The 13044-nt window shown below is 43.1% G+C and overlaps 1 protein-coding gene across 1 annotated transcript; it reads right to left on the reverse strand.

The window, feature by feature from the left end:
- krt1-c5 (keratin, type 1, gene c5) lies at positions 1 to 12439 on the reverse strand. The gene is made up of 8 exons (XM_061730123.1): positions 12042 to 12439; positions 10106 to 10188; positions 8601 to 8757; positions 7464 to 7628; positions 7239 to 7364; positions 1736 to 1953; positions 1062 to 1090; positions 1 to 732 (listed from the first exon to the last, which is right to left on the reverse strand). Exons 1-8 carry the CDS (start codon positions 12432 to 12434, stop codon positions 617 to 619), a joined length of 1287 nt encoding a protein of 428 aa, XP_061586107.1. The 5' UTR covers positions 12435 to 12439; the 3' UTR covers positions 1 to 616.
- Positions 12440 to 13044: the final 605 nt, after the last annotated feature.

Consider the following 13044-nt stretch of genomic DNA (forward strand, 5'->3'; position numbering starts at 1 on the left):
CACTGCAGAGCTGCATTTATTTCTCCAATAAAACTACAAAACAATATTCTGATTTTACAGAGAAAGTATCAAACCAAATCCACTATTGACCAATTACAACAAAAGCACATCTCAGATCATTACATCAGTTTAGACAGTGAAGATTAAAGAGACCTTAAAAGTTATTTATGTATTTTTTTTAATAATATATAATATGTTATAATCAGTCTGATATTTTAGCGTTGATTTCTGGAAGACGTGACACATAAATTCCTACGGTGGCAGACAATATTTTTATTTTTACTTACAAGGAAGCAGCAATGTCGGCATCATTTATGGCACTGTGATGTTTGACAGCGTTTGAGGAAACACAAGTGCACAGAATACCGCACTGAAGCCGGATAAGACCGACCGGGAGATCGGTGAAATATTAAAATATCATAAAGTACAGTAAAACAGTAAATGTGTGAACATTGGCTGCAGGAATATTTCATCTAAAGTTCAATTTCAGTGTCATTTGAAAAGTTTCAGGCATTTTGAACAAGAGGAGAAAATAAGTAAGACAAGAAGCAGATGCAAATTCTGCAGGAACTCTGGATATAGGAGACATTAACGCCTCGTCACAGAAGACTGTGGCTCATTTCTTGCGCTCCTCGATCTGCTCCACCTCGCTGGACTCATCCACCACCTTGCCGTTGACCATAGTCTGGGTGACCACCTTCACGATCTTCCTGGTCCTCACCTCTGGGTCTTCTGTTACACAGATATAAACCATGGTGAACGACACTGACGCGTATCATTAACAGTTTAATAAAAGCACAGAAGTACCGTTTCATACTGAGTTCACAAAGCTGCATGGAAATCTAATGCTGGGGTGGCTTCAGCCCACAAACATATGAAAGGAGGAAGAAAAAGGGAGTCATCATCTGTTGTTGTCAGTCTTTTCTTTTAAACAATGATGTTCACCTTCATGAAATTGTACTTTTTGGTATGAAACTACACGAACGTGGGATCTGAAAGGACTGAAAAAGTCTCCTCAAGACAACATGAAGTATCTGTTAAATGAGACAAACCAAACTTACTTTTGGGAGGTGGAGGCGTGTCCTTCACCCTGTAAAATAAAACGATATGAGCTCTTATCATGGTACTGTAATCAACAAAAGTATAAAAATGGTCTTTCAATCTAGAAGCACCCCACACTCTCGTCAACAGTCTTATTTGTTTTAGAGCGCTCGAAGAACGTTGATGCATATCTTAAAGTTAGTCATTCAACTGTCAAACTTTGCTTTGCGCTAATTTTGTTTAAATGGATGAAAAGGTTTCTAAAGTGAGTAGAAAGACCAGACTTTACTGCTTGGAAATGGATATGTAACCTTTGAGGGCATAGCTGTTTGTCCTGTAAAACGTTTATATGCTAAGCTTGCTGAACTGCATGAACTCGTAGGTTAACTTTGACTAAGTACTGTATTAGAGCTGCACTGAATGACAAATACTTCCGAAATTATCAGAATAGTTGTCATTTTAGGGAAACAAAAGTCAAAAAAAGGACTAACATTGTCGAGCAAAACTCCTTTAGACAAATAAGCTTTTTAAAATTTAGTCGAGTTGATGTGATGCTAATGTACCAAAAAATAAAGTATTTCCTTATTTCCTATTTTTGTAAAGTCAGAGTATTACTTTAGACGGATTCATGGTGTGTTGGTGCCATTAAACAAAGAGAACAGATATTCTCGAGCAAATTACGGCCCTCGCTTACGCTTCCTCCCCCTCCAGCAGCCTCCTGTAGGTGGCGATCTCCATCTCCAGGTTCTGCTTGATACGCAGCAGCTGCTCGTAGTCCGTCTTGTTACGTTGCATGTCCAAACGCAGCTGGGACAACTCGTCCTCCAGCTGCGTCAGGCTGGCTTGGAGGCGGTCCATCTCCACCGAGTACTTGTGACCCGTTTCTCCCAGGTTTCCCTCCAGCACACTGACCTGTGGGCCCAGCATGCGGGAAATGATCAGCAGCGGAAAATCACATTTATTACAAAACAATGCTCTTCAATGCTTTGCTGCCATTTGCTTCTGTGAATTCATACAACATGTATTAAAATCTCAAAGTCAAAACGTGGGATACAGCACCCTGGGGGTACAGAATGAAAGAGGAAAGACCAGGCCTGGTAACCATTCACTGTGTTGGACTCCAGGAGAGAGAAACAACTCCCTCCTCACCCATATATGACTTTGTTGAGGTATGGGGAAATACTTACATAACAAACATTGATCCAATAATTAAAGGAGCATGAGGCAGGATTGAGGCAGGATTTATGAAAAAAATGTGTATATGTTTTAAGTTTTCTAGTAATAATGTCAGATGAAGCGTTCCAAACCAAAAAGAATGATTCCTCTAGTGTATCTCTCCGTTGCCTTGAACAGGCTGTGTGCTGCAAAATGTGCTGCAATTCGGTCCCTGTCTGGTGAATTTCCCGCGCTGGGCTGCGGATGTGACGTCACATGACGCTGCATGCGGGTTCTCCCCGTTCTCCCGTGCCGGCTTCACTGTTGGCTGCAGTACCCCCAACGGCCGTCGTGGTGAAGGGTGGCGCTAGAGAGTCTCATTTCTTAAAAGGAGCCTCATGCTCCTTTAAATTACAAAAGAGAGCCATAAGAATTGTAAATAATTCAAAATACTGCGACCCAACGAACCCACTCTTCATTAAACTAAATACCTTAAAATTTGTAATCTAGTTAAGCTAAGGACTTCTCTTATAATGTATAAGGCACAAAAAAACCTACTCCCTTACTGCATTCAGGAAATGTTTACACCCAGAGAAAGTCGCTATGAACTCAGGGGAACTTAAAAAAAATAAAGGTAAGGACAAACTTTAGAAGTAGATGTGTTTCTGTTAAAGGGGTAAACTTGTGGAATAGTCTCTGTGATGAGCTAAAAATGTGTAGTTCTATCCACAAATTCAAAAAAATGTTTAAACTTAGGACAATTGATAAATATAAACTATGACCAAGAGCAGCTTCTCCTGTAAATCCTCTATATCACATGCTTTTGTTGTAATTGATCTCTGTAATACTTTTGATTTTGATTTGTTGTGATGTGATGTATTGTAAAAAAGGGTAGGTATTTGAGACTAACTAATAGTTAGTCTCAAATATAGCTTCGTGGTAGATATGCTGCTATAGGCCTATGCTGCAGGGGGGCACCGACATGATCCACTGGGCGGTGCCTCTCACCCTCCTTGTCCTTCCCTCTTCCCTTCCTCTCTTCTCCATTTCCATTTTTATTTATTATAAATATCTCATAGCTATCGTTTTTGTCCATCGCTCCTGTAGTCTCTTGTGCCGGCCCCCCTTTTTTCTCTTTTGTGCATGTTTGCAGGCCGGAGCTTCAGGAGCTGCGTTCTGGCCTGCGGTCCCGGTCCCCCCCCTCCCACCCCCGGTCATCCCTCTGCTGCTTCCACCTGCCTGCTGTGCTGTTGATGTCCCCGACTCCCCCAGTCCGGCCTTCGGCAGGAGGGTCCCCCCTTATGGTCCTGGTCCTGCTCAAGGTTTCTTCCCTCCTAAAGGGGAGTTTTTCTTGCCACTGTTTGGCTTAAGGTTTTTCTCCCACTATGGGAGTTTTTACCTGCCATTGTTTATGTAATAATTGCTCGGGGGTTTATGTTCATGTTCTGGTCTCTGGAAAGCGTCTAGAGACAACTTTTGTTGTATTAGACGCTATATAAATAAAATTGAATTGAATATAAGCTACGGCTTCAGTCTACACCTTTTTTGGTTCATTTATTTATATATCCAGCTTTACTGTGGTGCATGTTTTGATTGACTAATGGACCAAAATAAAACTAACTAAAAAAAATAAAAAATCCTGTGGGGGAAGTAGCTCTCTTCCAGCTCCCCTAGCAGAGGCCTGGGAGCTGGAGGGGACTGGGACTCTGCACCTCTGGACGGAGGTCTGATATTGCTCCAGGGATCTGCTGGAGCTTGGAGGTCACAGCTGCAAGTGCTCCAACTATCGACACCACCGTTGTCTTCACCTTCCACATCTGTCCCTTTCCTCTCTCTTCCTTCAGTCCTCTGTACTTTTTCCTTTCTTCCATTTCTCACTCTTCTGGATGTCGTGTCGCTTGTGACTGCTATGCCCCTCACTTGTCTGCATGGTAGATCCCGGCTGCTTATAAATGCTTGCAGCATTTAGAATCAGTTTTTTTTTTAATGAACAAGGTTAACATGATTAAACTGTAAATATATCAGGACAATATCTGACATTTACTGTATACGATACAAGACTATTATAGGGCATGTATTTCAAACCAGGTTGCAAAGTTTTTCTTAAACCTAATAAACACCTTTTAGCGCATTAAAGTAATCAAACAGCTAATTAAACTGAGAGTAAACTGAGTAAATGAAAATAAGGTTGTGGAAATTAGCTGGTATTGATTTCAGGCTTCGCATTCACATGTTCTTTCCCTGTCTTGCATTACTCACTAAGAGGAGCTTATTGCTTAAACAAATAAACACTTGTCAGAAGTGAGCAGATCTGACTCACGCTTGCAATGTGTGCTGTTCTCTAAAAGACAGCGCATGTGTGTCTCAAATATGCTATGGGGAGTATTAGGTTCTCTGCAGATGAGAAGAAATGCAGCAGGAGATCTGGTTTACTTTTTCCTTTTCTTTTTTTTTGTTTAATCCTGGACGGAGATCAGAAAGTTTAAGTACTTAGATGCGTCTGTTTCAGTTTTCAAGTCCAAATTTCGTCTGATTTTAGGTATCTGTTCCACAGATTTCCTCTGGGTCATATTCGTTACTCCAAACCAAAGACTGTGTCCGGATGTTGGACTGTTTCCGACAAACAACCATCTAGTTGTGTCAGTCCCGTTAGATGAGAATAGGTTACGACTAATTATTTGCAATGTATAATAAATACCGTTAAAAGAGATCATGTTAGAAGATTGTATTTCATGGGCAATTTGCTTTATATAAATAATCATAATAATAATAAAATAAAAAAAAGGAAATGAGCAGAAATGTGCATTGAGTGCCGAGCTGGCCGTGCATAAAGTAGTTATCAGAAAGGGTCTGTGTGCAGCCTGGATTGTGAGTGTAGACTGCTCCTTTAATGGTATATCCAACATGTTGCAGCAGACGCATCGACGGAGAAAGTAAACACCGGTAAAGATAAAAGGGTGAAAGCTTCCGGATCAATTTAAACCGTTAGCAAACAAAGTGAGCGCGTCACAGCAGTCAAACAATAAGTGTTGCCTCCAATATGTTCATGACCTCATCCTTTCCTTTCGGGTCGTCACTCCACAGACGCTGGAGCGACCGTCAGCACGGACACATCTCTGCAACTCTGGGAACTCGCTGTGAGGCTGTGCAAACATGCGAGCCTCTGGAGTAAGCCGTTTGATCTGAGCTCACATGAGACGGGGACAAAACAGGGGCTCGTTTGTGCAGACGTCTCGACACGCTGATTCATTACAGTTTAGTGAGATCGCCGTGTACATTGTATCTTCACAAAGTAATACCTCTTTTTGTAGATAAAGTGTAAGCAGCTGTTATCCATAGACTGTCCCTACATGTCTGCAGGGCTGTGGGAAGAGGAGAGGTTGGGGTTGGCTTCTATAGGAGTCGGGGAGTGGCTTTTAATGAGCCGTCTAAGAGGCTTTTCTATGTTTAACATAAAGCTCTCAGAGAAATAGGTGGCGGTTCACACACGCACGCAACAAAATACCCACGCTGCGAAAATACCCGTCTCATTAACATAGTCCATAACATAACATAGCTTGGGCAATTTCGTTTTTTCTTGCTCCCTTTTCTTTTTCTTTGAGTTTTATCGCTCCACTTTTGTGTTTATAACTCCCGCTCATGTTTAGGCTGTAGGATTATTGTGCTCTGTTGACAAGTGATCGATGATGACGTATGACGTTGCAAGACACCCAAACTCCAGTTTCATTTGACGGAATATTTGCTTACTTTTAGGAACAGTAGTTTAAGGCCAATCCCAATACACCCCCTACTTTCTACCACTAGCCCTCACCCACTACCACTAGCCTTAAAAATGAAGCCACTTGGGTAGGGCCCTTGTAATGTTCCCTAGGGATTGGGACACCACTTGCTACGTCACTGCGTGGTTTACGTTCGGGTACGTAAGCGACTGCGTAGTTACGTTTGCACATACGTCACACCATATCAGGAAGCCCAGAGCTAAAAGCTGTTTTAATTTCTGCTGTAGCGCTGTTAATATGCCACTTTATTAAGTTTTAATATTTTTTCAGGCGTAAAAGTAACCGTTAAGATCCCCAACCTGGACTCAGTTTATCCAAATAACGCCTGTTAAGAAATTTGCTCCGAAGTTTTCGGGGATGAGAAGAATCGCCGGCGATTTATGGTTCCGCGTTAAATCAACGCAGAGCCTACGGCGTAGTACGGCGTACGCCGCGCGTCGCTGTGTAACCTACGCCGTAGGCTCTGCGTTGGTGTAATCTGGAACCATAAATCAGCCATTATTCTGGCGACATCTGAAGATACAACGCAACAACGGGCAAGCGAGTGATTATGTACACTCACTGAGTGAATATTATGAAAGTAAAATATATATATATATATATTTTTCGCTAGAAATGTAATCAAAACGCATTTTTATGCAGAAACTTACTCAGAATATTGATTTTAATCACTAAAAAATAAGAAATGTCCGCCATATTTTTTTGTTTGATTCAGTGTGCAAATGATGACGTAAAGCATTCTGGGAAATTTTCTCTAGCCCTCGGTCAGTTAGTCAGCATCTGAAATCCCTTGCTGTGAAGGGCTAGATTCATACACACTACCCCTCGTTATGGCCACTAGCCCTACATGCAAAGAGGAATTGGGACACCACTACCCTCATGGGAACGCGCAAAATTTAGGGGTAGTGCTGAAAAGTAGGACATCTTTTGTCCCTGTTGTCGGCAAAAACCATCTAAAGTCATTTTCCGCCGAAGCGCTGGAGCCCCTTAAATGATACACCTGCCAGCTCTAAACATTTTTAAATTTTACCCAAAATACATTTGGAGATTCACTTGCAATTTTTGTTTTAATGTTAAATGTGAATGTGAAAATCTCAGCACGTCATATTATAAAATGCTTTATACCTAATATGAACCAAGTGGTGCCACAAAAAATAAATCTTGCGAGCGGGGCCTGCTGCCTCAGGGGGGGCCCATTGGGCCCCGGACCGGGAGAGTACCGCCCCCCCTGAAACCCCGCCCCTGGCACAAACTGCACTTCACCTGTTTGCGAAGGCTGTCGAGCTCGACCTCCAGCGACTGCAGGAAGCGTCGCCTCTCACCAAGTTCACTCTGGGCACAACGCAGCGCCTCGTTGCTCTCTTTCACCTCCGACTGCACTGCCTCCAACTGTGGACACACATCCCATTATCCAGCCGAAACGTACAAGTGCGTATCCCATCGGAGAGAACGAGAAAGGCGAGAGATGATAGGATAATAAAGACTGGCCTTCTTGAGGTACCAGGCCTCAGCCTCCTCCTTGTTCTTCCGAGCGATGCCCTCATACTGGACCCTCAGCTCCGCCATGACGGCCCCCAGGTCAGGCCCCTGAGCTGCGTCCACCTCCACGTTCACCTGCTCGCTGGCCAGACGGGCCCTCATCGAGCTCATTTCCTTAATAATACGAAAGAAAGAAGAAGATTTAATACAATAGTTGTACTTACAGGTGAGACTTGCTGCCACGGCGGCTGCTGACATCAATGCAGACTCCAGCGAGACCTTAGTCTGCACGCTTGCACGGAGATTTCAAAAAGAATATATTGTTTTTCTGAGAAAAACTTCTGATGAATTGACTCTTTGCTTCACTTCATCGCTTTACACGTGCATGTATGGAGATAATGATAACAGTGGTGCATTTGTGATTACGCATCCATGGCTATTATCAAAACAATGGATCCCTGATTTCAGACAAGGTGACGTAGCAGCTGAAGGTTTCAGCCAGCTGAAGTGAAAACTGATGCAGACTATTTTTTCTCATCTGCAAGCAAGTTGACAACAAAAGCTTCCCGAGGTTTTACCAGTGGGTCTTAAAAGTCATAAAAGACATCAAAAAAGGTGGAGCCTGTCACATTGTCATTGTGTTAGATGTAAAAAGATTGGAACTACGTATTGTTCAAGTAATTTACCAGGAAAAAATGTAATATTTCTTTATCAGATATGCCTTTGTTCGCCTCAAATTGTAAGATACAAAGACTATCGGTTCTAGTATGTACCATTATGGGATATTACCTGTGGCAATCAATAAAGGCTATATCCTGGACACCACACCTCCCTGTCTAAACACACACTGTCTATGTGGCTGAAGCATTTAAATGGGAGTTATCTCACTATCTAGAATCACTGTGGTTGCAGAATGAAGGGTGTGTCTGTGCACATACTGGATGATCTCAAAACTAAGTGAGTAAACACTGGCGCAGCGCTGCTTCACGCCAACCTGTTGTGATGTGGGATGAATGAATCGCCTTGCAGTGAAAGAGAATGACTTTTCATTTAGTTCTTGACAGACATCTAAAAAAAAAATCTAATTATATCTATGAATAAAAAGAGAAGTCAATTGCGATTGACTCGGTCTGCCGCGAGTCTCACCTCCTCGTGATTCTTCTTGAGAAAGTACAGCTCCTCCTTCAGGCTGTCCAGATCTCCCCTCAGAGTAGCAATGATCTGGTCGTGGTCCGACTTGGCTCTCCTCAGAGCCTGGCAGTCCCTCTCCACCGACTGGCACAAAGTGGCCTCTGCTTCCCATCTGCACAGAAAAACACACAAGTTCACTTGTAAACGTGGGCAATAAATCGCTTATTTTTTATTTCATTTCATTTGTTATTTAAGCGTACTCTTAAATTAAAAACTGCACAAAGTTATGGATATGCCCTGAATGCAGGTATTGTGGCATAGAATTGTCAAATTGGTCTGATTCCCGAATCGGCACAGATTACTTTTGTAATACTGTATTTGACCCGTTATTTGTACGTTTTTGGCCGTATAGAAACATAATTATCGTCAGTTGTGTGAAATAAGACCTGGAAACAGGCATTGTGGATTAGAATTGTCAAATTGGTTTAATTCACCATACGAATTGTTACAGATTACTTTTTTAATCCTGTATTTGACCCGGTCTTTGTACATTTTGACCGTATAGAAACGTAATTCTTGCCATTGTAAGAATGAGATGTACCTGCTGTATCTACTGCCCTTACTTTTTAACAACTTGTGCTTTTTATTATTTTACCTCTTTTCTTATCATTTTATTCCATTTTATTTGTTATTTACTGTTTAATTGTGTCTTGCCACTTTTAATGAATTACCTTGTGTTGAATTGTGCTATACAAACAAACTTGCCTTGCCTTATTGACCAGGTTCAGAGGTGGAAGAGAGTACAGCTGAGGTCTTACAGCATTTAACCGCTGCCCAGTTTCCTGTTGTGCATCATATTATTGTCTTTTTATCTTTTTTATCAATTAACCACAAAGCATCAAATGACTGCATTTTCGATCTTTCCATTTAAGTTACTTACTGACCACAACTGTCAGAAAAATGTACTGAGCTGAAAAGAATAAAAATGTGCAGCAATGAAAAAAAAAAAAAAGTGCCACTACTGTAAATAAACCCGAGCACAAAGCTGCTGGTGAGGAAAATCCCAGAGTGAAGGCATGTAGTGATGAAGAGACACAAATTCACAAGAGAAAAATTCCAGCTATTCCCTTAACGTCTAAATGTCTGCGCGTCAACCCAACATGCACTTTGCTGTTAATGCGATTTGTCATGGTCAGTCAAAGCAGCTGTCTTTTACATGCGCCCACCAAACATACCATCAATACGCTGTGAAAAACACCAGCGGCGGCTACGTCCCTACTGCAGCATCGTCCTCCCCGCGTCCCGCTTGCCAACTGCGGACGCGGAGACGGATGATGTCTTTCTGACCTGCTGCGATCTATCACGTCCTGCGCTAATGGACGGCTGAGCCCCGTGAGAAACGGCGCTCTTGTTTCACAGCCTGACAGAAAGAGCATTTATCCACATTTCTTCGCAGTCTGACGCCCCCGTGCGAACACTCGCAGGCAGGTAAAGAAAGAGGACTCCGGTGTGACACTCACTTGACCCTGAAATCGTCGGCCGCCAGCCGGGCGTTATCAATCTCCAGCATGATCCGCGCGTTCTCCAGCGTCCTCTTCCTCACCTGTGCACGGAGAAGAAACGTTACAAACGTACTCCGGTGTTCCTGGAAGATCAATTCACTTTCTGCAGGATGTTTTCACATCTTTATGAACTTGTTAACATAAACATGCATGGACGTGCAGATGGGGGGGGGGGGGGGGGGGGGGGGGGGGGGGGCAGAGGGTGCCCAGGCTCCCGCCCCCTTTACTCAGATGCCCAAAGGCCTTTTTTTTTCCCCAAAGGCCTTTAAAAAAAAAAAAAGATTTCCATTTAAAAAGGAGCTTGAGGCAGGATTTATGAAAAAAATTCATAAACGTTTCATGTTTTCTAGTAATAATGTCAGATGAAGCGTTCCAAACCAAAAAGAATGAGACCTCTAGTGCAGGGATCACCAATCCTGGTCCTCGAGGGCCGGTGTCCTACATGTTTTAGATGTTTCCCTGCTTTAACACACCTGATTCTAATTAATCATCGTCATCAGCTTGTCATCCAGGGCTGCACAGTTCTGTTAATGACACAGTCACTTGTATCATGGTGCAATGAAGCAGGGAAACATCTAAAACCTGCAGGGACACCGGCCCTCGAGGACCAGGGTTGGTGACCCCTGCTCTAGTGTATCTCTCCGTTGCCTTGAACAGGCTGTGTGCTGCAAAATGTGCTGCAATTGTGGGGCCGAATTTCCCGCGCTGGGCTGCGGATGTGACGTCACATGACGCTGCATGTGCGTTCTCCCCGTTCTCCCGTGCCGGCTTCGCTGTTGGCTGCAGTACCCCCAACGGCCGTCGTGGTGAAGGGTGGCGCTAGAGAGTCTCATTTCTTAAAAGGAGCCTCAAGCTCCTTTAAGTGTGGACCTATCATGCCATTCAATCACCAATATCATCTAACAATTAATAATAATTGAGCTAAATAAAATGATATGGTGAACAACGCTCTCCCTGACATGCACCTGGCAGGTCCTCATCACGTGCCATAGGCCACGTTTACACATAGGTATTTACAAAAACGGATATTCCCCCCTCTACGTTTTGAAAAATACCATCATTTACACGAACCCGCATAAATACGCTGTTAAGGTGCGATGAGCTGCCAAACCTACAGGGGGCAGTGTAACGAGAAGATAAAGTCCCAGGGACTGCGGTTGAAAATTAGCCAGGATGGCTAAACTGGCACATTTACAGAAATGTTTATTAATGTGCATTGTCCCTGTAATCTTAAACTAAATAAATAAATAAAGTCATGCTAGCCAATCAGAATCCTGGAAAAAAACATCAACAAATGACAAGAGTAACTACAGTGGCTAAACAAATTGTAAACACAGGTTGCACACATGACGCTGGTGACGTTTCTTTTGCATAATGTGACGTTCTGAAGCCTAATATCCATTTTACTCTGTTTACAAGCAAACGTGAAGTCGGAATTTTTGCAAATCGCCACTTTGGCCGGAGTTTTCAGAAATGATCGTTTTTGGTGACTTTGAGCTTCGTTTTTGTCTAAACGAACGGCCAAAACGCGTGAAAACACCACCGTTTTTGCTAAATGTAAACGGGGCATTAGTTTTGATGAGTGGTATCCAAAGTTATTATAGTTTTGTATTTTTTCCATTAGTTTCAGTATTAGATTTAGTTTGTTATTATAATACGGGGTATTTTTCGTGGGTAAGGTTTAAGAAGTTCAGCGCAGGTATTACAATACAACACACAACAGTGTGTTGTATTGTAATGTAACAAAGTAACAAATGTAACAAAGTTATTGTTGGAGAGTGTTAAAGTCGTGTTCCATGTGTCCCTTTTTAAATTTCAGCACCTGGCCCTCCAAAGGTCTCTGCACGTCCCTGCAAACGTGAGCATTATCTGCTGCGTATACTGAAGCACTGACCTCCTGCCCGATGGCGTGCGCCTGCGCCATCATGCCCTCGATGTCGTGCCCTTTGGGACTTTTCTCCAGCATGAGCTGCTTGATCTTGCCCTCCAGCTCGGCGTTGGACCTCTCCAGGGAGCGCACCTTGTCCAGGTAGTTGGCCAGCCGGTCGTTCAGGCCCTGCATGGTCTCCTTGTCGCTGGCGCCCATGCCGTTGAGGGAGAGGCCGGAGCCCAGCGCGTTGAGGCCGTTGCCCACGGACAGGGACCGGGGCAGGGGCAGCAGGCCCATGGCGGACAGAGAGGAGACCTGGGACTTGGAGCGGAAGCTGCGTCCGCTGTCCCTCACGGAGACGCTGGAGAAGGAGGGCTGACGCGTGGAGTAGCTGCGCACGGAGAGGGTGGAGGCCATGGTGTCCACTGCAGGGGATTCAGGTTAAGGGTGGTGTTACTGGTGCACATATGAAGCTTTACCACCACGCCCCACTCAAGTTCAAGTTCAAGTTCAAGTTAACTTTATTAACACCGGTAGATAGATTTGTTTTGCAGAAGATGGAAGGCATCTCACACACAATCTTTACCGTCATAAATTTGGCACAGGACAAAAACAACAGGTTTACAACAGCACAAGACGGACATGGCAGGTACTCACAATGCAATAACAGGATAAAAGTAGATGTTGCCCACAAGGCAAAGAAAATCAATAAATAAAGAAAGTAAAAACCAAGGTCAGGGTTTCTAATACATAGAAATAAATAAATTAAAAGCAGGATAGACCTAGGTAATAAATAAAATGTATAAATCTTCTTCCAAAAAGCCTTTTGCAAGCAGGAAACCCTTATATTTGTATGTTTCCACCTTTTTTGTAAATAGTTTTACCTTTCATTTTGCCCGCCTTGTCTCACTTAGTTGCTATTTTGTAAAATCTTAGTGGGTTTCCTTCATTTATTGGCCTATCTTTATTTGTTTTGTGCTTCTCTGAAAATATTTTCTAGGAAATTCACCTCACTTTTGGAAAAGTA

This window comes from Cololabis saira, chromosome 9 (assembly GCF_033807715.1).
Source record: "Cololabis saira isolate AMF1-May2022 chromosome 9, fColSai1.1, whole genome shotgun sequence".
Classification (NCBI taxonomy): Eukaryota; Metazoa; Chordata; class Actinopteri; order Beloniformes; family Belonidae; genus Cololabis; species Cololabis saira.

What these genes read in the sequence shown, in the direction of transcription:
- krt1-c5 (XM_061730123.1), bottom strand. Translation starts at nt 12,434, where the DNA reads ATGGCCTCCACCCTCTCCGTGCGCAGCTACTCCACGCGTCAGCCCTCC. An exon ending in GCCGACGATTTCAGGGTCAA is followed by an intron (nt 8,758 to 10,105) that starts GTGAGTGTCACA and finishes TTTTCTGTGCAG; the next exon opens with ATGGGAAGCAGAGGCCACTT. An exon ending in CTGCTGGAGGGGGAGGAAGC is followed by an intron (nt 1,091 to 1,735) that starts GTAAGCGAGGGC and finishes TTTATTTTACAG; the next exon opens with GGTGAAGGACACGCCTCCAC.